Source organism: Pavona decussata, unplaced genomic scaffold (assembly GCF_977016875.1).
Source record: "Pavona decussata unplaced genomic scaffold, jaPavDecu1.1 SCAFFOLD_187, whole genome shotgun sequence".
In the NCBI taxonomy this organism is placed as follows: domain Eukaryota; kingdom Metazoa; phylum Cnidaria; class Anthozoa; order Scleractinia; family Agariciidae; genus Pavona; species Pavona decussata.
In genome coordinates this window covers 553,868-579,403 of record NW_028145596.1, presented here as the reverse complement: position 1 = coordinate 579,403, position 25,536 = coordinate 553,868, and the positions used below count along the sequence as shown (strand labels likewise).

The 25,536-nt window shown below is 40.8% G+C and overlaps 1 protein-coding gene and 1 pseudogene across 2 annotated transcripts in view; one reads left to right on the top strand and one right to left on the bottom strand.

Moving 5' to 3' along the window:
* Positions 1–12,991, top strand: part of LOC146462473 (uncharacterized) — a 73,600-nt pseudogene extending 60,609 nt beyond the window's left edge. The window contains exon 6 of the transcript XR_014857119.1: positions 9,025–12,991. The product of XR_014857119.1 is annotated as an uncharacterized LOC146462473 (transcript). The remainder of the gene's footprint in view (positions 1–9,024) is intronic.
* A 2,623-nt stretch (positions 12,992–15,614) lies between these two features.
* Positions 15,615–20,475, bottom strand: LOC146462472 (general transcription factor 3C polypeptide 2-like). Its single transcript, XM_085085600.1, has 4 exons — positions 20,386–20,475; positions 18,561–18,788; positions 17,115–17,231; positions 15,615–16,209 (listed from the first exon to the last, which is right to left on the bottom strand). The coding sequence occupies exons 2-4, from the start codon at positions 18,714–18,716 to the stop codon at positions 16,114–16,116; spliced, it is 369 nt and encodes a 122-aa protein (XP_084941726.1). The 5' UTR covers positions 18,717–18,788; positions 20,386–20,475; the 3' UTR covers positions 15,615–16,113.
* Between the last annotated feature and the right edge of the window lie 5,061 nt (positions 20,476–25,536).

Sequence of the window (25,536 nt, the reverse complement as noted above, 5' to 3'; positions counted from 1 at the left end):
AATTTGTCAAGAGCTATAAAAGCTGTTTCCCAAGTGACTTTAACCTTCGTTGAAATTTTCATGTCGACGAATTTTTGTTTTTGTTTTTTTATTCCGGATTCCGGATTCCGGATTCCGCATTTTAGGTAAACCCTACTTTTGCACGGTAGCATAAAATACATGTAACACAAAATAAAATAAAACATTGCTTACCATTACACTCGGGATTGTCCTCCATGGTGTACCGTCGTCAGGGAAAAGGAGAAATTAACGTGCATGTACACATCACAACATTCTATCAGAGTTTCTTGGATTTTTCCATGCGTTCATTAAACCGCAGGTGGTAACAGTGTCGGATACTCCCATATTTTAAAGTGACAGAATGCTTACAAGTCTAAAGTTTTGAAAAGAACCCCCTAAGAGTGGTCTACATGTACTTTTGTTGGCTGTGGGTTCTTACTTAATTTAACCCTTAAAAGGTACCAAAAGAAAACTAGTCAGATTCTTATTTTTTTTTACTATGATCAAAGATATAAAGCAATGACATAGATCCCAAACACTTCTTTTACCCAAAAAGGCTCTGGGTGCAAATAAGCAGATATAAAACTGAACTCCATAAAAGATGAGAGTGCCCATCAGGGGAGGGGGGGGGGGGTTGGTCGTTTTCACATTTTTGCAATCCCTAACATATATACAGTATGTTATCTTGACTAGGATTAGAAATATCTTCACTTGATTTTCTAGGCTTGCAAAGTTCTCACAACTCCAACTGGCAACTCAGAGTTAATTGAATTCAAGTTATGACTGTGTTTGAGTGCTCTTTACTGCATGACAACATTTTAAAATCCTACAACAATTTTTAAAAGTATGGAGGTAATAATAATTGGAAGTTTATTTCCAATGCTTACTGACAGGGCATCTGAGAAGCACTCTGTAGAGAAGGAGAGCCTGGATGATCCTAGACTGAGAGCTTAAAGATTGATTACATGGACCCTGAGGGTGGGAGTATTGAAGGAAGGTTTTAGAACAATGGAAGGCAACGATGACAACTTGGAAGACATCAGAGGTAACGACATATAAATTTAATCAATGAATTTTCTGCGTGACACGAGAACTACAATCTTGAGCAAAACTAGTTGAGAAAAATGTGGATTGTGTGCATAAATCTCCCTTAAAGTCAGAACACTCCTGTGACAATTTCTTAAGGACCCTTAAGATTTCACAGCAGGAAATTGAAAAAAATTAAGTCAAAGCCTAATACACATTGACAATCGTCTGTGTTTGAGTAGTTTTAACTCAAGAACTAAAAGGCATTATATTTAGTTATTTTACCAACGAGGGTTAGAAGAACGTAGTTTTGTTCTTGAATATTACATTTTAGAGGACTTCAATTAATTGGTTCATTTAGAACCAAGGAAAACTGTGTTTTGATACCATATTACATGATTTTAGTAATTGATAACCCTATATGGAGCCGTCTTAATTAATATTGGCTATCAACTGTTAATATGTAAAGTGGACAAATTCATGAATATGGAAATCCATATAATTTATCTGAAACTGTAATAACATGGACTTACTGATTCCCTGCCAAAACACAGAAAACAAACTTTTTCTAATTGCTTATAAGATCATGTGGGAGATTAAATGCCTGAGGTATACATGACGTCTACTCAGTACTTTATTTCTGTGCAACTGAAATATTGTACATGTATTTTTACAGTATTTTGTTAATAATGTTTGAATTAACTTATACTTTCTGTATAGTGAAATTAATTGAACAAATAAGAATGTATATTTTTATTTTCTCTATTTTTGCTTGTTTTCCATTAGGTGCCAAAACTAAGGGGAAGAAAAGCTCTTTACTGCAGTCTGAAGATAGCCCTCCACAACTCAGTATTAAGCTTCCAAAGACAAGTGAGCTTCCAAATACCAGTGAAGAATGGAGTGATGTTCAACTACCAATTGATGTTCTGCTACTGACGGTGGAGGACTGTGAGTTCTTAAGCTGTTTCCATTACCTTGATAAACCTTTCAGGAGTTGGCACAACGAGATTGGTTATGTGTACTTTGGGTCAACTGGAAGCAGTGACCAGGAGAAGCTGAAGATTGGATTAATAAAATGCTCCAAAGGGTCTGCAGAGCCAGGTGGTTCTTCAACAGCTGTAAAGAATGCAGTGAAGGTCTTGAGTCCCAAGGCTGTATTTTCAGTGGGTACCTGCAGTGGCTTAAGTCCTGATAAAGCCAAACTAGGAGATGTCATCGTATCTTCCAAGCTAACAACACCTTCTGGCTTCAAAACACCTGTGAGCAGAAATATTGGTCAGCTTATCAGGCATATTGCCGATGGCTGGGTTGCGCCTTTGGAAAACCCAGATGAGCGAGAAGTGAGAGTGCACCGTGATGGTGATATTCTGAGCCAGCGACTGGAACCCAGGTCTGGTTGGAGGCATGAGGATGTTGTTCAGCAATATCCTGAAGCTATTGCTATTGAATCAGAGGGTGAAGGTAAGTGTTTTAAGAAATTTTTTGCATCCTTTGGTGATCAATTTGTGTATTACCGTAAAGTTCTGATAGTAGCGACCCTCCGAAAGTAACGTCACCCCCCGAAAGTAACGTCAAAACTTTGTGGCTTCTAAGAAATCTCACAAATAGCGAGCCCCCGAAAGTAGCAAGTCCCCCAAAAAGTACCAAGACCAAGTTTTTTTTTAGTCACGTTATACAAATACCGAATGCGTTTATTGTTTTCCAATCCATAGTCAACTTTTTAATGTACAATCCTAGTAATTTCGTGCAATGACAAATTGATCACGATAAGGCACTTTACAACGAGGGAAAGCCTTAAGCCAACATTCGTCCTTGACATCAGTTTACTGATGTTGTAAAACTAAATGATGTGAAAACTAAACTGTTTTAATTTCGTATCAACAACAGCCGGAACGTTTCTTCAAATTTCAATTGAAAACTATATATACTGCAGTTTAAAATGCATTGGTGTTTTACGGATTAAAAGCACTGAGTTTCCTCCCCAAGTCAGAGAAGAATTAGATTTCCTCTACTAGTAGACCATCGATGTTTATTTCACTCTGCTACCAGAAATGGGCGGTGCAATATCACATTTCACAAATGAACGGATAACTATGTCTTTCAGCCGACGTGAGATCTCGTGCTATGCCGTGCTCACCCATTTCGTGAAAAGCACATGACGAGCACCAGCGCTTACTTTTCCACTTACATAAATAACTCTGGGTTTGTGAACAAGTGTTCCGTAGTGAGGTCTGTCGACACTCTTCTTTAATTCCGCATTGAATGCAACATCGAGTGGTTGAATCTTGCTCGTTGCGCCTTGAGGTGCAAGCTCCAATGTCGTCTGGCACTCTTATGTCAGAACGGTCTTTATTGTCTGTTGTTTGAGCTCTGTGGGAATCATATTATTTTTCATTTCAGAAAAAAAAGAGCTAGCGCTAGCTTTGTTTCATGGTTTTCGTTCCCTGAAAATAACGACTCCCAGAAAGTAGCGACTCACCGAAAGAAACGAGCCCCAAAGGCTGCTAATTCCGAAAGTAGCGAGGGTCGCTACAATCGGACTTTACGGTACTAAATGTACAAAGTAAAGGTCTTTAATAGCAACAGGAAACTGAATTTAAGGACGTTGCCAATTACTTTTGTTACAGCGCATACATGTATGTTCTGTGCATCTTGAGATACTCAGGTTCTCCTTATGGGCTGTGCCTAGTAATACAGAGATATTTCTGCGTGGTTTTAAACTATGCAGAGAAAGCAGAACTTAGCAAGTGATTTTGCCTATAAATGGTATTTAAAAAGAAAGTTGGGGTTAGCCATGCATTTTTTCAGAGATTCATGTAATAGAGCTTCAATTTGGGGAAAAAAAAAGGCCATACATTGCCTTGTATTTTTATTTTTTGCATAGAATAATTGTTGCTTAATTTTCTCTAAAGAATGCCTCGCTACCCCCAGTTTTCTTTCTGGATTCCAGTAGCCCATATTAAAATCTGCTTTTCCTGCATAATCATATACATGTACTTTTGTATCAGGAAGCACCATCCTTAAAAATGCTTAGAGTGTATCTTAGACAGTCTATACTGTGCTTAGATGCATCCTCTTACTCTTTCTTCTTAACACTGTATAGCTATCACCTATTGGCTAGCTCCAACCTTTCCTTTGAAGAGTAATAATAATTATTAAAAACTGAATCATTGTATAATGCAATTCCAGGGATTTGATTGGCTTAGCGGCCATGGTATATGAGCCATTATACCATGGCCGAGAAATGGCGGCCATTAAATTGTCTGCAGGTTATTCTTGCACAGCGAAATCAGTAAGATCCAGCAATATTTCTTGATTGTTTTTAATAAAACAATTATTCCACTTGCGCTTGTTGGATATGGAATGATTATAGCCAACTCGGCGCTACGCGCCTCGTTGGCTATCTATCATCTCATATCCAACGCGCGCTTGTGGAATAATTGTTAATTATTCATATTACACTTGAGAGGTTACAATAGTCAGAGTTGATTGCAAAAATAAAAAGAACATTTATCTTGCAATATTTTATAAGTACTAGCCAGATTTTCAGACCCAATTTGTTGACTACAATGTGAGTTTATACTTAACAATTAGATTATGAGCTCGAGATTTCTATCGCGTGATAGCTGATGAGGGCGCAGCCCGAATCAGCTATCACGCATAGAAATCGAGAGCGAATAATCTAATTGTTTTAGTATAAATCTACTAGTCGTTCAAAACTAAACAAGTAAATTATCTATATCCTCATCGCAGACACTTCAAAAACGCGACGAAGCGGCCGCCATTTTGTTGAAAACCGCTACTCACTATCTTACACAGAATAGATAGCGAGTAGCGTAGCCAATCAGAGAACGGCATTCGTGATAGAACACTAGTAGATTTATACTAATATCCAGTAGTCATGAAGCATAACATAGGTGGGGGAGGGGTGGAGCAAGAATAATATTACCAGAATATTCTCACCCTGTTCACCCACCCAACCCCTTCCCAACTTTGTGTTATTACACTAGTATATGCCTACCACTTGCCTCGAATCATGAACGTTTTTAGAGCGTGTCAATAATAGTGTATTTTAACAATCTGTCTTCCTATTTCAGGTCTTTATGCAGCAGCCTATGATGACAAGGTAGAATGGGTGATAGTAAAAGGTGTGGCCAGTTTTGGAGATCCAACTCAGCATTCAAGTGGTGACTGGATGGCTTTTGCAAGTACCATGGCAGCCTCTGTTGTGGCAAACATTCTTAACGATCCTCGTGTTTTCCAAGGATGGCCGCACTATAGCCAAGGTAAATTTCATCACTGGAAAAGCTGGCTGAAGGACATGATCAATTGAGTCAGGCCTTAAAAAATATTCTTTTTTAGCTCTTCTTGCCTGTTGTATCTAAAAATGTTCGTGTAACTTGTAATACGCTTGGTTTTCATTTTATTTCATGAACATCTAGATGGTTTTGACCCAAAGGAAAAAGTGAATTTTTCATGTGGCTAAATGTAATTTAGGCAAAGTTAAAGTCAAGACAATGCCAGTCAGTGGTCGTCACTTGTCGCAGCTCAGGGGCGATCTTTGACCTCTCTGCAGGGGGCACCTCATTGTTCACTTTACATTTGCTTGCTTGCTGGCTCGTGAGAAAGGCCATTTGACTTGCTTTATTTCAAGCCTTTTTCTCTCTCTGCCCTCCCTTGGTAAGTACAGTATTCCACTTATTCAGTTGGGTTCAGTGTGACGGTGATTTTGGTGTTGGCTGCTCGCAGGGCTGCTATAAACCTGCTCCCCTTGCCTGATGGCTGCCTGGCTGCAACAACCTTTTAGGCACCAGCTTCCAAGCTCATCTATTGTTGATGAGTTTAATTGCTCAAGACGCTCACTGTTTACCCAAGGAAAATCCAGCGGGGACACTACTATTAATATTAAGGGCCTTTTGTTATAAAGAAAAGTCAATGTGTTGTCCAACTTTAAAGCCACTGAACAAAATAGATGAGGCTACCAACAGTGGCAGTGACTATCCATCCTTGCTCAACATCTTTTAGTCAGATTGAACAAAACATCATGTCCAGTTGCACTTGAACTCTAAAGTGGCATTGTGATTACAGACTGCCTCAAATGTTTGCTCATCTGATTTTATTCGGTGGTGTGCAAGTCTGATTGGACTGAATTATAATTGTGCTACCAGTGTGCACCGGTGATACAACAGCTAAAACAATTGCAGAAAAAGGCACAAGAAATCTGGTCACTTGAATTTTTTTGTGACAAAAGCTCAGAGTTGCTGCCTGATCTATCCATGGGTGGCTACTTAAAGAAATTTTTTTTCAGCACACTCAGACAAAGCAATAATTCAGGAAATTATGCCAAACTTTGAAGCACATAATTTCTTGTGTATAGTCTTGGTGTTAACAAGGAGAAAGAGTAGCGCCACCCCCTCTCTCTCTAAACATAACATAACATAACATAACATAACATAACATAACATAACATAACATAACATAACATAACATAACATAACATAACATAACATAACATAACATAACATAACATAACATAACATAACATAACATAACATAACATAACATAGCATAACAAAACACAAATACAAAAACATCCTGAATAGGGAAATCGTGAGGTTAACCCTGTACAAAAATAATTTCCCTAACTAACAACTTGCAAAATATTTTAAAATTTCTAGAACTAGATAAATTTCGATGGCTACTAATTCAATAAATATTCAAGTAAATTTTAAGTCTACTCTTAAGAACAGGTAATGATTCGGCATGTACAACATATCCTGGCAAGTCATTCCATTTCCTTACAATGCGAATAAAGAAAGAATATTTGTAGCAAGTACAAACCGCTCTTCTCAAATAAAGTTTATGGTCGTGGTTAGCTCTTGTACGAGTACTTTTGGCAAACTCAAAGAAATCTGGGAAGGAGAGGTGATCAATGCCAAAAACTAACTTATAACATTGAACCAGAGATAGAAATTCTCTTCGCTTCTCTAGTGTTTGCCATTTCAGTAAGCTACAACGATGTTCATAACTCATTTCGCCACGTTTCTGCCTTAAAGCAAGTCGCGAAGCTCTTCTTTGAACCTTTTCCAGCGCCACAATATCCTTAATCAAGTACGGGCTCCAAACAGGAGCCGCGTACTCAAGTCTAGGGCGGACCAGTGACTTGTAGAGCTGCGAAAACACATCCCGGTTATTTGTTCCAATGGACCGCTTTATGATACCCAATACTATATTTGCCTTATTCACCGTTGCAAACACATGCTTGCCCCAGCACAGGTCAGAAGAGATGGTGACCCCGAGGTCCTTGGTGTTCTCTACCGACCTAAATTGCCCCCCCCCCCCCCCCCCCCCTCAGCGAATAAATAGGTTTGAACAGGCTATGGTATTGTTCAATTTAAGATAACTACATGTACGGTTGTTGCAGAGTCTTTCTATACAGTGTATCTTATTAGTTTCGTCTTGCCAATAAACCATACAAATGTGCGTGGTCTGTGTTTTTATTTTTAATTTAAAATCTGATCAAAGTACAGCTGATACTTGTGGCTGGAAAGGATATTGTACAAAAAATTTACCAAGTTGTGTTGAATGTTGATCCTCAGGTGACATCAGCGAGCACATGAGCACTGAAATGGAAAATATTCTCCATCGCACAGGAAGAAAGGAAAATGAAAAAACGAGAAAAAGAAAGAGAGAAGGAAGCGAGGATGAAGGTCAGTTCCAGTTAGCTGTGTAAAAATCAGACCTGAGAATATCATTCATGAGAGATGTTAAAAGGTCTTCAAACTATCTGTTGATAGTTGGTCTGTGAAACAATTACAGGCATCAATTTCAGGGTTTTATTAAGATTAAAATTAAAAAGAAGTTGCACAAAACTGTTTTATTAATTATTAGTCATTAGTTATAAAAGTACGAGATATACGATGTGATACATGGGCCATGAAATAACAAACAGTTTTACCAAGCTGATAGACAATTGTTCATGCAATGAAAAAATGTCATAACATCAAGAGTAAAAATGTTCCTGGGTCGTTTTCTTTTCACCGCGCGCGGCCTGGTATAATATTCGACAACAGCGCTGCTGTACAATTCCTGATTAAAAGTAACTAAAAGTTGAAGAAGCAGTCCAAAGCAAAAACGTTGTGAAGAATCTAAACTTGAAGCTCTCAAGTGTCGAATGTGAGGAATTAAGATTGGATGAGTTGCAAATCTGTAAAAATTTAGTTTTCTATGTAGAAACGTGGATGAAAAAGTCGGGACAATAAGAGGTGTGGATATAAGTCTGCTTCTGATTCGCAACCAAAGAATCGTCTCGTGCAAAGATTAACCTCAGAACGAAAAGGAAGTGGCATGATTTTGTCTTCTTTTTAAAATTGCCAGGCATAAAACTACATGTATTATCTTTATTGAGGCTATGGCTCTGAGACTTGTTTGTAATACCCATCTCCTAGATTGTGTTAATCTTTTAATTAATTAATTTATTTATTTATTTATTATTTTTATTTTTTATTAATTTTTTTCGGGAGAGGGAGGGGGGAGGGCGCGTTGGCTACAGTTTGGTACTGAAAATTAGTAAACTGTAGTTTGTTCGAAAAGCAAAACCAGTACAGAAAAGGAATCTGACGGTATGTGAAATAGAATATCACTATCAGATTTTTATCCCCAATATACAGCTGTTTCGACAAAGGTTGTCCAAAAAAAGCGTAAAAGCGTACGCGACAATGTTGAAAGGTAGTCTGGGAAATACCAATAAATTTCAATCAAAGCTCAGAATCCCTATTACCCGCCATCTCAAGTCTTCGCTGTACGGTCGAGGCATCATGGATTCTGAGCTTTAATGGAAATTTATCGGGTATTTCCCAGACTACCTTTCGGCATTGTCGCGTTCGCTTTTACGCTTTTTGGGACAACCTTTGTCGAAACAGCTATATTTGGCTGCGCAAAACTTTCTCGACATACAAATTAGCTGATGCAATGTTCATCTTTTTTTCCTCAATTCAGATAATTTGCAACTGCAAGCGGCCGTACAAAAGATAAAGGACGATATTTTAGCAGGCACGGAGCAGCTTACAGATCTTCAACAACCCTTCAGAACTAATCCAGGTGAAGGCCCAGAACCAAGAGATCTGAGTACGGACCAAATATATGTAAATGCAGTAATTCATGAAGGCAGAGTGAGATATAACTTTCCCACAGATAGATGGGAACAACTCAAAGTGTACCCCACACCCAATGCGAGTCAGTCCAAGTCTGTACGGCCAGAGGACATCTTTGATGCGCAGCACAACAATGTCCTCGTTGTTGGTCGTCCAGGCATTGGTAAAACGATGCTGTCTACTAAGCTTCTTCGAATGTGGGCATCTGGTCACCCCAAGATGAAAACGCATTTTGACATGGCCTTCCTTTTGAAATTCAGGCATTTAAACTCAGAAACAGACCTCAATCTTTATGAGCTGTTGGACCGCGCAGAAACAGTAGGACGTTTGGATGACGATGTCTGGAGCTATATTGAAGAGAACCCCACCAAAGTACTTTTGATTTTCGATGGAATTGATGAATTCTCTGCAAGGTCAGACGTAGCCCAAGATGACTCATATTACAAGGACACTGGGGAAACGAAAATGCCCCTCCGTTGTCTCTACAGCAAACTAGTGTCAGGAAAACTTCTCCGTGGTTCTACGGTGATAACGACAACAAGACCAACTGCTGTGGAATGCGTTAGAAACCTAAAATTCAAAAGGACAGTTGAAATTCTTGGATTTACATCTGGGAAAATTGAGGATTATGTGGAGAAGTTTACAGAAGGTGATCACGTCGCGAAAGAAACGATATGGCAACACATCAGCACAAACATAGACCTCTTTTCATTGTGCTATATACCCGTGAATTGTTTTATCATTTGTCATTGCTTGCTTCACTTGATAACGATCTCTATCTTTGATGGAGGTCTTGAGCTCCCAACAAAGATGACCGAAATTTACAGCATAACCGTCAAGATTTTCTTCTATAAGCACAATCGTGATGACAAATACAGCTGCTCTAAAACCGACCTTGGGACGTACATGTACAAACCATTTAAACAGCTTCATCCCGAAAATGAAATGGTGTTCAAGAGACTGGGAAAAATCGCTTTTGATGGCATTAAACAAGGAAGATTAATATTTGAATCAAACGAAGTTGATGGACTGGAGGATTGTGGGCTGCTTCACCGTTTACCCGACGCCAAGCCCCGTTCACTTAGTGAACGGCCCAAAGCACAATACTGTTTCCTGCACTTAACAATGCAGGAATTTTTCGCTGCTAAGCATGTAACGGACACCATGACTAAAGAGGAACTGCGAAGATTTGTTGCTGATCACATCAACGAAGGTGCATGGCAAGTAGTAATACAGTTTGTGGCTGGGCTGTTGGAGCCTGATCCAGACCAAGAAACGTCAAATGTTGATATTTTTCATGAACTTCTTCCTCTGTCGACACAGGTGAAAACCGAGTTTACCTGGATGGAGGAGGGGAGAAGACTGACCGTCTGGCCAGCTGAGAAAGACAAAAAATTAGCCCTGAGCTTATGCAAATGTTTGTATGAGATCAATGTAAAGCAGCAGTCTGCAATACAAAACAAATTTGCAGAAATTAGTTTTAATGAAGTAAGTTTTTGATGATTGTTCGGTAGCACCCATAGAGTGTGCAGCTGTATTGCATGTCCTTAAAAATGTTAACAGAGACTTGTACTTGGATTCGTCAGGTAACGATGTGGGTAGGTTGGGTTGTGTAGAGATTGGTCGTGCACTAAAAGATGTAAATAATAAACTCACTGGGTTAAGGTTGGAGAATAACGATATAGGAGACCAAGGAGCAGCCCACCTGTGTGATGCACTAAAAGATGTAAATAATAAACTCACTGGGTTAAGCCTGGGGGATAACGGTATAGGAGAACAAGGAGCAGCCCACCTGTGTGATGCACTAAAAGATAAAAATTGTAAACTCACTAACTTGGACCTTTATGGGAACAATATAGGAGACCAAGGAGCAGCACACCTGTGTAATGAACTAAAAGATAAAAATTGTGAACTCACTTACTTGGGCCTTAGCGGTAACAATATAGGAGAACAAGGAGCAGCACACCTGTGTGATGCACTAAAAGATAAAAATTGTAAACTCACTCACTTGGTCCTTAGCAGTAACAATATAGGAGAACAAGGAGCAGCACACCTGTGTGATGCACTAAAAGATAAAAATTGTAAACTCACTCACTTGGTCCTTAGCGGTAACAATATAGGAGAACAAGGAGCAGCACACCTGTGTGATGCACTAAAAGATAAAAATTGTAAACTCACTAACTTGGACCTTACTTATAACAATATAGGAGACCAAGGAGTAGCACACCTGTGTGATGCTCTAAAAGATAAAAATTGTGAACTCAATAACTTGAACCTTAGTGGTAACAATATAGGAGAACAAGGAGCAGCACACCTATGTGATGCACTAAAAGATAAAAATTGTGAACTCAATAACTTGAACCTTGGCAGTAACAATATAGGAGACCAAGGAGCAGCACACCTGTGTGATGCACTAAAAGATAAAAATTGTAAACTCAATAACTTGAACCTTGGCAGTAACAATATAGGAGACCAAGGAGCAGCACACCTGTGTGATGCATTAAAAGATAAAAATTGTGAACTCAATAACTTGAAACTTAGCAGTAACAATATAGGAGAACAAGGAGCAGCACACCTGTGTGATGCATTAAAAGATAAAAATTGTGAACTCAATAACTTGAAACTTAGCAGTAACAATATAGGAGAACAAGGAGCAGCACACCTGTGTGATGCATTAAAAGATAAAAATTGTGAACTCAATAACTTGAAACTTAGCAGTAACAATATAGGAGAACAAGGAGCAGCACACCTATGTGATGCATTAAAAGATAAAAATTGTGAACTCAATAACTTGAACCTTAGTGATAACAATATAGGAGAACAAGGAGCAGCACACCTGTGTGATGCTCTAAAAGATAAAAATTGTGAACTCAATAACTTGAACCTTAGTGATAACAATATAGGAGAACAAGGAGCAGCACACCTGTGTGATGCACTAAAAGATAAAAATTGTAAACTCAATAACTTGAACCTTAGCGGTAACAATATAGGCGATCAAGGAGCAGCACACCTGTGTGATGCATTAAAAGATAAAAATTGTAAACTCAATAACTTGGACCTTAGTGATAACAATATAGGAGATCAAGGAGCAGCACACCTGTGTGATGCATTAAAAGATAAAAATTGTAAACTCAATAACTTGGACCTTAGTGATAACAATATAGGAGATCAAGGAGCCGCACACCTGTGTGATGCACTAAAAGATAAAAATTGTAAACTCACTAACTTGGACCTTAGTTATAACAATATAAGAGACCAAGGAGTAGCACACCTGTGTGATGCACTAAAAGATAAAAATTGTAAACTCAATAACTTGGACCTTAGTGATAACAATATAGGAGAACAAGGAGCAGCACACCTGTGTGATGCACTACAAGATGTACCTTGTGAAGTGATATTTTAGTTCGCACGACACACGGAAAACCCGTTAGCAAAGACAGAGCGGTGTTCAATTGAGTATCACAAAACCGTAACCAAAGTAATAACTGTTAACGTACCCGAAAAGACGTAAACAACACAATGAATTAATCAACCGCGAAGAAAATGTAAGTAAATGGCCTTAAACGCGAAAAACCCTTCTAAGCAAGTCGGGATTGTTTTTGATTTTATGTCTTATAATTGTGGAAGTGGCCAACTTAACCATTTGTAGACCGAAGGAAAGGAAATTCGAAATGTTTACTTTGGATGCTCAATTGAAAAGCGCTCTAACAATCAATCCGATACTGATGTATTTAAATATGAAATACCTGCGAAAAATACAAGTGTAAATAATAATTTGCTCCGAACACGGCTCTCAGAGTTAACACCCAAAATGTCTTTTTTCTGTCTGTCAATAGATTCCATATTTATTTTCAACAGGAATGTATGTGTAAAGGAACAAATAAACAATTATTAAAAGTAAACGTTTCCCTTTTTTTGCTTGCTATTTGCCTAGAGACCGTACACACCCACAGAGAACGAACAGACGACAAAATAAAAGTACTTTCTTCTCTTGGGAACAAACTATAAGAAACACGAAAGGACAACAGGAAGCTTTGAACGTATTTGGCCGGTATCAAATGACGTGAGGTCGAAGAACTTGAAGCACCATAGGGTGAAGGGTGTGTCACTCAACACTTATAAAATTTTCCGGGAGTTGTAGCTCTTTATAAACGAATGTTTTGCTTATCAACAGAATTGATAATTAAAGGTAAATTGGCCACCTTAAAGAGATTCGAGTGCTGACATTTCGAGCGTCAGGCCCTCGCTAGAGCGAATCCAAAAAAAAGGTCTGCCGAAGGGCTTACGCTCGAAACGTCAGCACTCGAAAATCTCTTTACGATGGCCAACTTATCTTTAATTATCAAAGCTGTTGATAAACCAAACATTCGTTTCTACTCCCCATTGATGAAGTACCACAGTTTCTTTAGAGACTTACTTCCTGATCTATTATGCCCTTTATGGTTCGACGACGAACTTAAGCGTTTGTAGTAAGAATGCCCGTGGGGGGGAGGGGGTGGGGGTACTCCCTTATATGGGCTATATAGGTATGTGTTTTCAGCCGTTTTGGTCATAAATAGGGTATCGATTTTAGCCATTTTGCCGCCATTTTGGTAATAAATAGGGTATCGATTTTTGCACTCTAGTCTTAAATTCGTTTTTTTAGAAGCTACTTCTTCATCATGATGTTTACAGCAACTGTGTACGTGCCGCAACGGCTTGTCACGCCTTTAACATTGGTCTGGACTAGGGAAATAATTATAAGGCAGGTCTGAAACAGGGTATTGATTTAAGGGTCAGGTCATAAATAGGGTAGGGAAAATCGCAGATTTTGGTCATAAATAGGGTAAGGGTTTTGGGAAGCGGACCGCACACCCCTATCCAATTTTTTTGAGAGTACCCCCCCACCCCGGGTAAGAATGGTATATCATTTTGCTACTGCCCATACGTTCAGCGTATCTCGGGATGATCCGAGAAACTCATTTTTTTTAGGACTGGGGCTATTTTGTGGGAAAGTGAGGTCAGTAAGATCTTAGAAAGGGAGAATGAGATCTCATTAAGGGCTAAGCAAATCCAAAAAGAAAACGGGGGATATACAACCACGCCTTTTTTGGAGATAATAAAGCTACAATTTGAAAACAAACACCATTTATTGTTGTCTCTAAGAAATGCGTCATTACTCCCCATTTACTTTTCGGATTTTAGTAGCCCTTGAAATACATACCAAGATCTGCTTTTCCCGCGTAGTCATTAACTGCGCATAAATACCTCATAAATTCCTCTGTATTAGGAGGACACTGTCTTTTTGCACGAATTTTGGTGAAACGACACCGAATGACTGGTTTCATAGCCACAGGAAGGTTGAGGGGCTAGATTCATAAAGGCCTCTTTAGTTCAGTCTTAGGGTAGTCACGCAACGCCTCTGCCTACTAACTGGGGAGATGGGTTGCGTGACGACATTAATAACGGCTGCGTTGTTGACTGTCCTTAGCTAGGCTGTATCTAAGTATTGTTTTGTGAAGAGACAATACTATGGATATATCTTAGCTGACGCGGGCTTCGTGAATGCAGCCCCAGAATGGTACAAAAGAGAGAAGTACCGTCAAAGAAGCATAACTTCAATCCTTGAACGAGCCCGGCCCGTTTCCAATATCCAGGTAGATTGAAATTTATGTCATTGTTTGTTGAAAAGCCCTGTTGGGAACATGTGGTAGTAACCTTTGTAATTTACAGTGTTTTCGTGGTCTTTAAGCAATTTTCTCCTTAGTGGCCTGATAGAAATACACAGAAAACAGTCAAGAGAAGATTCATTTTGATAGCGGGAATTCCAAAGTTAAAGATTGAACGCTAATACACGGTTCAATTCTTACTCAGTGGTACCAAACGCCCTCCACTCCCTGGGATCACCCCGGGGATTTGCAATTTCGTGTTTTCACTTAACCGTTCTATTCCCAAACCCTGGGGACAAAAAAAAGAGGCAATGCCCCACCTTTGAGGAATTCCCACCCTTGGGACTTCGTTTTACGAGCGTATTACAGATATTTATTTCAGTATTTTAGCAAAACCTAGAGTTTTTTAAACAACGATTGAAAACGCCGCTGAAATGGTACGAATAAACTGTAAGCTCTATTCACTACGGAAGGAGGCTCCAACTTAACAACACTGCCTTAAATATTGCAAGTATTAGTATGTTACTGATTCCAATGCGGCATGGCGAATCTTCTCTTTTTCATTGCAAATAAACTGCTCGGTTTACAGGAGGATGGCAACATTGTAATCGAAAACTGACAACAGAAAATTCATGAAGAAAGGTAAATTTCTGCGCGAGTAGCTATGTAAACTTGTCCAGGCCCGTACCCGTGGAAAAGCTACCGTGAAAAGTTCTTATTGCGGGAGTCGCCCCCCCCCCCCCCCCCAAAAAAAAAAGCACCACCACCACCACCCACGGGGCGGCAACAAGAATTGAACCCTGCACAAACGGAGAACTTTTGTGAAGCGCTTTCTTGTGGTATTGGTCATAGTGCTCTACTTGGTGGATTGAACGGTAAGTGTTAAGACGAAATCTTTAAGTACGAACAACGAAGTGAAAGCCAAAGAGTAACACGGAGCTTCTTTCAATTAGCTGGCAAGCAGGCTCTCCAATTGAGGTCTCACGAGACCAGAGTCCAACGGGGAGAGCAGCGAGAGGATTGGGGCGGGGAATACCAATACTTCGCACCTTACTTGTGCCCTCGCCTGATAGGGTAAGACCCCAGATTGGAGAGCGAGCTTAGAGGCTACTTTTAATTGACGTTTTGTGACTTTCAAATGGCAACGGGTAACGCAAATGAAATTCCGCAGTTTTGTCTGATTCGTGAAACTTCTTCCTCTTCACAATCCAGTGGTTGTTCTCGCTCTTTCCCTCTGACGCCCGCATCAGAAGATTGATGACTCCTTACCTAACACCAGCGTTTCTTCACTCGATCTGTTTGACTAAATGGAGCCTTGCCAGACCAGCTGCGCCTCCTGAGGCAAGCCACGAAAAAGCTTGCTTATTAGGGTTGAAACGAACCTGGGGAAAACAAACTTTGAACTGAGTAATCAGTGTTCTAATAACAACTACTACAAAAGAGTGTTAATCGATATCCTCTTCACTTCGAAGACTACATTATCACGATGGACTAAAACACAGCCAAAGTGGAGTGGTGGGGGAGGGAGTCCTCACCAGTTTTCTACGGGGATACTCCGCCTCGAGGTCCAAACCCTTACCCTGTTATAAACCATTTTTGCAAGAAAAAGTAATCCCTTCCGCATAGCTTAAGTAGAAACACTGCATAGTATTTCCTTGGAGCTGTTAAGTAACAGTTCTTCCCCATCTCATCTACACTTCATCTCGTGAAATCCCTTCCCTTCAATATACCTCCAGCCTGAGACAAGGCACCGTTTTTGGGTGGGCTCGATGACCAGTCACTGTTATGAAAATGAGCCCGCACTCACTCTTCGGAGGCTCTACGAAAAGTCCATTATAGGAGTAAGAGTAACCCCTCCCCTAGCCTGCGAAGCAGGTGTAGTCGGGGAGGAGTAGGGAGGGCGAAAAAAGTGAGGAAAGGTAGAAGATTTGGGAGAGGGGAGGGTTCCTTCATTTCTCTCGCTTTTCTCGCCCTCCTTTCCCCTCCCTGATTATGGGTTAGGCTGCTTGCAACACAAATAGGTCATTTCCGAGTTGCTGCGAACCTCATTATGAAAGCAAGGCTAAGTGCAAAGCTTTTCATATGAAAATTAGTTTTGTTTGCATATGAATGAAAACTAATTTTCATAACAAAAACTTTGCACTTAGCCTCGTTTTGATAATGAGGTTCACAGCAACTCGGAAATAGTCTATTACGACACTACATTTATTTCCTTTTACGTATGCTCTAAGCCTTGGCAGTAGTACAAGGAACACGTTACATCTACAGTGTCACGCAATCTCCCTACCTTGTCTATTGACTGGGGATTGTACAAACAGTCATACGGGACATTCTGCGTGGAGTCTGGATTTAAAAGACGTTTAACATCTGGATCGGACTTGGTTATAGCATTTGCAAACTCAAGCTACAGAGACAAAAGAAGATCACGTGCACTGCTTAGCAACACACCATAACAGTTGTTATTACGGCTCCACAGTAGAGCTGAATATTGAGGGCAGTTCTTGCTGGTTTTGCGCCATGACCTCCTAGACCGCTTACCTCATTATAGTCTATTCTGTGGCCAGTCACGTGCGAATGTATATGAATAGTGCAACAAAAGCAAGGCTGAGAATGATGTATTATTTATTGGATGACACAGGCATACTCGGAAAACAGAAAATCCGAGTGCTCCTATCAGGAGTCGAACCCAAGACCTTCCGATTACTAGTTCGGATGCTCTACCACTGAGGTTCAGGAAACTCGTGGGAGCTAAGGCCGTTAAACTGGGTTCACAGGACAAACATCTTGGATACTGCCAGGATTGGAATGCCAATGTGTGGCATATGCGCAATGGAAATGAATAAAAGCAAGGCTGATTCCACCTGCAATTGATCATAACCCCTCTTTTATTTCGTTGTTTTTAACTTCTATTGATGGCAGCAATCACCCTTCAAAATGATTTCTATTTGGAGCTTACTTGTAATGAAAGACTAGCAACACGTTTCGACTGAACAAACTAGTCTAAACACCAACTGTTTGCTTGTTAGATTTTCTTAAGTTTTCTCTTTCCTCTTTTCTTGACTAGTGAGCTTGCAAGTCTAAGTTTTTTTTCACGGTGATTCCTCATAACCCACCTGGGATATAAATTGTGCTTTAAAAAATTAACCCTATGACCACAAAAACTTCAACATAGGTCATGCAGGCTTTGCGTGCCTATGTATTTTTTTTCACTGCTGGATGGAGGGTGGCTTTGCAATAAAGACACCATCTTTTAAGTTTCTCGTGGTTTGTTGTGGTTTAGTGAGTTGCGTTTGAGTATAGTGGTTTTGACCACTTCCCTTACTATACTAAAAATTTCGACCAAATTGTAGTCAACCCAGTCGTGAAAATGCGATCTTATCCAACGGCACACCCTCATTAGCCATTACATTCTCAAACTCATGAATAACTCATCAAGAGAAAACAAAGAAAATCTCTACTGTGACCGTGATTTGGATCATGTGTCTTCCTAATAAACATAAAATTTTGCCAACTTTAGCCTTGAATTTCTCCAATAATTATTCCAAATTTGAGAAGCCATATCAAACACTCGAAAGCGTGTTTCATCAGATATCCAAACACCTCGAAGTCGTTTAAAAGAACTCGGCTGCGCCTCGCTTTTTCAACCTACTTCTCAGTGTTTGGATATCTGATGAAACACCCTTTCTCGTGTTTGATAGTTTACCTTAAGAATACAGATAGATGAGCGACTTACAGTGTTAACATCATGAAAGACCAGTTTGTGTTGCTGAAGAACTTCTTGAGTGGATTGACGAAGTGATTCCTTTTCCTTTCCAACAGAGATTCCCACTTTCCTTTCCTTTAATGAATCACCAGTGTCCTTATCCTCGAGTGTCGTGGTATCTTCCATTTCTTGGCTGCCATTTTCGTTACCAGGTTCTGATGCATCTTGGAGCTTTTCCAAACTTACCCTGTAAATGCCCTGTTGACGAACAAAGAAAACTCCTTTTAGTCAATAGACAATCAAATCTCTACATCAGGGTGAGGCGGCGCGGCCGAGTGATTAGAGGCGCAGACTTGGTATCTTGAGGGCCCAGGTTCGAGTCCCCTCTCTGACAGTCATGTCTAATATAGGCAAACTGATAGGGTTTGAAAAAAACAGTCTCACGAACCGTACGGAAAGACAATTGTCGGTCCGTATACGGACGGAAAATTGCATCTCATTAAGGGGACTTAGAATATTTCCACGTCATTTGTGTCGAGCGAGGGGTTTATACGGTTTGACGACCCGTTCGGTTTGTACAGATCGTAAAGACACTTTTCGGTCCGTATACAGATGGAAAATTACATCTCATTAAGGGGACTTGAATATCTCCATGTCTTATCTGAGCGAGGGGTTTATACGGTTTGACGATCAGTTTGTACAGATCGTTTTATGGATACTGGTTATCTGCGCACTGTATAAATTGTCTAATATTCAGTCCTTCTGGCTGAACCACAATTTGAAAATGTCCCTGCAGAGCAAAGACAGAGCAAACACTCGAGAAAGTGAATTTTAGTGCGAGGCTATTCGAGTGAGGTGTAAGAAACGGTTAAGCGTTAAATTTCGTTCTGTTGGTTTTAAACTGTATTCTGCAGTCTTTGTATCGATAAAACATGTGTCCATGACGTTTATTCTGAGACCTCGCTTAATACGGTCCCCCGGATAATACGGTAAAGGTAAGGGTTAAGGGTAGAAGGGTGACCCTCCGGGCGGAACCTCCCCGGTATGACACTTTATCTAGTACCTCCGACTCTCCGACCCTTCCCTCTCCACACCATTGGGAATGTGAGACAATAAACAGATTGCCATATCGGTCTTAAAGGGACTATATCACCCCAGGCGCATGCGCGCGTAGATGAATAGCACTTTGAAATCGTTGGCCAACAGTTTTCCAAATACCGTCTGAGAGTTCAGGAAGCTGTTTACATTTGTTTGAATCGCATTAATCTTCGGAAAGATACGTGAATTTTTAATGTAAACGTTCTTTACTAATTACACAACCTGCTACTAACGATGTTTTTAAAAGCTTTTGCAATGGCGGAAAAGAAAAAATCCCGCGACGAGTTGAATAAAAATTAGTCTCAAACTTGAAGATAAAAGTTGTAAGGCATAAACTAGGGCACTGTTCATTCATTTAGCCAAAAGTTTCGTTTGGAAATTTCGGAATCTTTTCGTGTCAAATGGAAAGGAGTTTTTCCATTTTTTCCAAACTTGTAATCTCATTGGTAGATCAAAAGACGCACGTGATGACGCAATGATGACGCAAAAAGACAACACAATGGATATTTAGTACAAATGGATCGGGAATTTCCAATCCGACCCTTTGAAACGGAAAGAGTGAAGTACCTCCCCAACATCTTCCGTTTTCTCAGGAAAATTTCCGTTTGATCCACGCATTCTATTTGCCTTCCAACTCGCTGAACCGAAAATTTGGCTAAATGGACAGTGCCCCTGCTGTTTGACAACGCACGAAATTCAAGCAAATTATGAATTTTTTTACGCTTGAAAACCGCTAGATAAACAACGATTTACTTACAAACTTGGAAAACGTTTTTTTTTTCTCTAGGTAAACTCCTTCTACTTCACCCGCGGCATCTCCACTCGCTGAAAGCTTGCTCCAATGGGAAACGGACCCACTCTGCCAGGACCCAGAAAACAACAAAAATTAAAAAAAAAAAACAATCATACACTCTTTGGTCAACTCTCGAGAGCTGATTGAGGATTGGAACAACAACCTCAGCACTGCAAAACCTGTGTAAACTCCCCTCTTCACTCGCCGCAACTTGCGTGGCGTTATTTTCTTTGGTAAAGTTGCGCGATAATTCCCCCCTGCGCCGGGGGGAATTGGCCGGGCATTTTGCTATTGTAACTGTTTTAAATTGTAACGTCTTTTGCCACAGGCTCAGTCTCAACATACCCCGAAGAAGAAAGAACGTGCCTTTGAAATGTTGGAAAGTATATTTCACTGACCGTGAAATCAGCCTTGCTCTATTTTGCATTAAATTCTCAGCCTTGGATATTGCATTTCTAGCGTTGTGATTGGTTCACTAAATCTCGGTTATCAGCTCATATACCGTAGTTTGACCTTACATGGAAAACGATTGCCCCAGGTGTCGCTAAGCTGAAAACCTTTTTTCGGCGGGAAGCGAAAGTTTCTTCAGAAAAATGAAGAAAAAAAGAAATACCAGACAATGACAACAATAAAAGCCACAAAGTTCGGAATGACACTATTTAATGGTACGTATCTCCGAAGTTTCCTTTAAAATCAGAAAAATTGCACGATTTTACGATTTAGGCCCTGTTCAGACAAGGTGCCCGTGCCAGAGCTCTGTGCCCGGGCGCTAAAAAGGACGTTGTTCACACTCCTTGGTGCCCAAGGAGCAATCGTGTTCTCCTTCGTACATTTAGCGCCCGCCAGTTTGTTTGCTGTATCGTAAGGAGGCATGAGGAAAAAATATGGGAACTGACAAAATCCTGTTCACACCAGTGCCCGTGCCCAGGAACGGTGCCCGAGTACTACCTTTGGAGGTAGTGCCCGTGCCCGGGCACGGTGCCCAGATTTTTGTTCGGGCACCGACAAAAAGCTCTGTTCAGACTGACTAGTGCCCGTGCCTGAGAACGGGGAACGAGCACCTAGTCTGAACGGGGCCTTAGATTGTTTAGATCACATAACAACAACAACAACAACAACAATAACAACCGGTTACCTTCAAAAATTTCAGGATGGCTTGCAAATCCCGGCAGTAAGAAGAAACCGATCGAAGAAATTTCTTAAGAGCTTAATGCCTGCCTTTCTGTTTCTACGCATTTACGAGGACTCCAGTTACAAAAGTTCATACATGAAATCCGTACGAGCGGCGGCCACAATGTTCGTTTCCGTCGCTCGGCACCACTCAGCAAAACATTTGCACAAATGTGCACAGCTCTTACGCTTCTCGATAAGCTCGAAGTTTAAAAACGTGCACTGACGGCTTGTTTCAATGAGGTTATACCTCGTACACTTGGACTCGGCTTGCCTTAAGTGTTTTGAAACGTCTGCGAGGAATTCAGTTCAGCATAAAAAAGCCGTCCTTGATCCCTTCCTTCGCTCGGCACCACACTAGCAAAACATTTGCTCAAATGTGCACAACTATTACGCTTCTCGATCAGCTGGAACTTCAAAAGCACTTGAATGCTTGTCTCAGAAAGGTTGTTACTCGTACACTTGAACGTTCTTGAATTTGAGATGTCCGGCTGTGTCCGATCTACTTCGCTTTCGACTTTTCATTCAACTCCGTACCAGGTTCGCAATGAGCTGCGTGTGTCATGTGATCATTAAATTTCGCGCGCTTTGGTCGGAAGTTGCCTCAACATGGTGGTTTTAATTTCAAAGAAATTTTTACTTAAAATAAAATTCTTTAAACTTTAACATCAATATCCAAACGGGGAAAATTTAATAAAACAATTATTCCATTCGCGCTTGTTGGATATGAGACTGGTTATAGCCAACTCGGCGCTTTGCGCCTCGTTGGCTATTTACCACCATCTCATATCCAACAAGCGCGAATGGAATAATTGTTAATTATTTGTTATACAATTTGTTGCTGATAAGATTCTTTACTACAGGGTCCGGTACTTCCATTTTGGTCCTTTAAAACACAGTTACCGGTTTTTATTGAATTTTTCAACATTGTTCGTTCCGGGTGTGGGGCAATGGTCAACCCCCAGGCATTTCACGGTCTTGTGGTTTTCACCTCACAACACTGCAGCCTCGAATTCATTTAAACGATAAATTTAGCAGCAAAGACAAAAAGGACACAATTGAAATGGTAGATCCACAGAACGATCACTGCCACAATACCGAGAAACAGGATTTATTTCAAGACCTAGTTTGGCGTTAATATGCTTCTAATAGATCATGGTAAGCCCAGAAGCGAAGAAATCAACGTTTGTTTAACTGCACCATGGAGAATTTGTCCAGCTGGTTTGTCCCGGCCGTGAGGGTCAGTGGGCGCTCTTGGAACTGACTGGTGGATAATTGCAGCACTTCCCCCCAAACACCTACTACTTTACTTAATTAATAAAAACGCAAAATCAAAGAGTACCACCCCAATCAGGAATATTTCGTCCTCAACCTCGTTCCCAGGCAGTCTGTCCTCTTCACGTCTCGCTCCCTGGGACGTGAAGAGGAGAGACCCTGAGAACGAAGTTGTTTCACCCTTTGATGCAGCCTCCTACCCAGACGTTCTGCGGTTCGTCACGTCACGCAGTCCTCCACAATGACTTTCAGAGAGGACTGCGTGACATAACGCGCCAAAGAAAGCCTGCGTTGGAGGCTTTACTTGATAAAGTCAATTTAAATTCTTCACCAGAGAGATGACTGTTTCAACATTCGGCACTGTGTTCTTCCGAATGGAATCAACGGAATCAAATATGCTGCTAGAATACGAGATCTCAATATATACTTGCGTTAACTTCCCTCACGTGACTGTAGCGACACCTGTTTTCTTCCAGATGTTTATCTTTTTCCCCAAACTTTCCGTGTCCAGAGGAAGGGCTTTCGCTGTTTAGGTGAAGATACTCGTTTTCATCTTTGTTTTGTCAATCAAGAGACTATCGTGATGGCGCAAAAAGCAGCGAACAAAATAGGAAGGGAAATTTTGGTTAAATCGAAACGTAATTTCTTTTCCAACCGGCTGCTGAGGGAGCAGGGATGGCGCAGTGGTGAGAGCACTTGCCTCCCACTAATGTGACCCGGGTTCAACTCCCGGACTCGGCGTTATACGTGAGTTGAGTTTGTTGTTGGCTCTTGTCCTTGCTCCGAGATGTTTTTCTCCGGCTACGCCGGTTTTCCTCTCTCCTCAAAAACCAACACCTGTAAATTCCAATTCGACTCGGAAAGTGTCCCCAATAAGTGCTCTCTTTGCTAAATACATTGATACTTGAATGAAGTGATTTTACGTAGACTGTTCACAGTCCCCTGTTATTCCGTGTGATTGCCGAGATCATGTGCCTTGATGGTTGTCCCTGGAATGGATACTCCTAAACAAGGCTGGACACCTTATGGTGTGTATACAATGTAGTATTCTTAATACCGATAGCCCTGACGTAGACGAGAACAGAGGCCCATTTGTTAGGCAGAGAACTCAGAGAATAGAGCTCCATTTGTTAGGCAGAGAACTCAGAGAATAGAGCTCCATTTGGGCAGAGAACATCCGCTTTTTTAGGGTTTAGCACTAATCTTCCCCATGGAGGCCTAAGCACTTCTTCAAAAAACAGTGAGCTGTCATTTGTTGTCATGGTTACTCTCTAAAATAAGTTAAAAATAAAGCTACCATTTTCGTCAGCTAGTCCTCTTTGGTCTAGTGAATATAGATAGGAGAAATGGAGCCAGGGGCGTAGCCAGCCATTTTTTCCATTTAAGCCCAAGTTGCATAGCGTAAGTCACGCGGCCATCGTCCAAAGTAAGAAAATGTGTTTTTACTAGTTTATCCATAACAGTCAACAATCTAATGCTTTAATTAATACAGATGCACAGCTGATTCCTTTTCCTTGTGGGATTTTGGTATATTAAAAGGAAAATTTAAAATTAACAAAGACCGCCTGGCATGATTATGTGCATGACTATTACGGACTAACCATCAGTCAAATGCAAGCCTTCTTGGTTTGCTCACACAGAGGTCGCTGATGGCTCTCTCGGGGGTCAATCGGCATCTCCCTGTATGCGTGCATAACAGCCAGAGATGATAGTCGTTCTGTCAGCATAGTGGACCGCACGTATCTTTTCACTCTTTTCATGATGCTAAATGTTCTCTCTGGTGTAGCAGCGGACACTGGCATTGTGAGGAGAATGATCAACACGGTAGGCAACATTCAGATAGAGATCTTCACTTGTGAAACTCAGTGTATCCTCCCGGTTGTTTGGACTCTCCCCCTCTGCAAGCGCCCATCTCGCGATACCTGATAATTGCTTGGACACCTCTGTGAATCCCTGCCATGTTTGCCGCCCCAACATAGCCCTGTGCGCGCATGCGGTCAATACCTATCCAGTCCATAGCCCTGCTGGGTCTCTAGAAACCTCTCGCGGCTAGCGCCTGTCCTGTGGTACTCTCAGCTTGTACAAACCCAAGGAACTCCTCCCGTACCCGCACCTTCTTGTTGTCCTCTCGTGTGTGCAACACTCTTTATTTAGTTCTCTCGCTGATTGATCAATTGGAGTCATTGACAAGGATTTTGAATGATCAGCTTATGTCCGTTCTACTTTCTTTCTTACAATTACAGGCGCACGGCTGTCAAAGCCTCTGTAAGGCGGAAATCTACAGCCAACTGACAGTTTCGTGCGCAAAACTATTTCAAAGTCAGTAACAGTTCTATCCTTTGTTTAGCTTTTAGCATTTTTTAATATCTAATATTAAAATCCATCATTAATTCATTTTTCAAAATAAAACGTCGATATAGCGGGTATTCGCTATTGAATAGTAAGCAAAAGAAAATACGGCCTTTCGGCTGTTAAAAAACTAATTACGAAAATTCCTTTTAAGCCCGTGCTTAATGGCTTAAAGGCTAGCTACGCCCCTGACTGTACTAGATTAGAAGCAGCTGTCCATATTTTTCTTAGGTAAAGTAAAACAACCAAATTAAACCACGCAAGCGTGCGCGAAAATTGCTTCCCGCGAGGGACGCGACGGCTTCTGTTCGTGCGTCGCGT

What these genes read in the sequence shown, in the direction of transcription:
- LOC146462472 (XM_085085600.1), bottom strand. Translation starts at nt 18,716, where the DNA reads ATGGAAGATACCACGACACTCGAGGATAAGGACACTGGTGATTCATTA. An exon ending in TCTTTCATGATGTTAACACT is followed by an intron (nt 17,232 to 18,560) that starts GTAAGTCGCTCA and finishes TTGTCTCTGTAG; the next exon opens with CTTGAGTTTGCAAATGCTAT. An exon ending in ATCCCCAGTCAATAGACAAG is followed by an intron (nt 16,210 to 17,114) that starts GTAGGGAGATTG and finishes TGTTTTCCCCAG; the next exon opens with GTTCGTTTCAACCCTAATAA.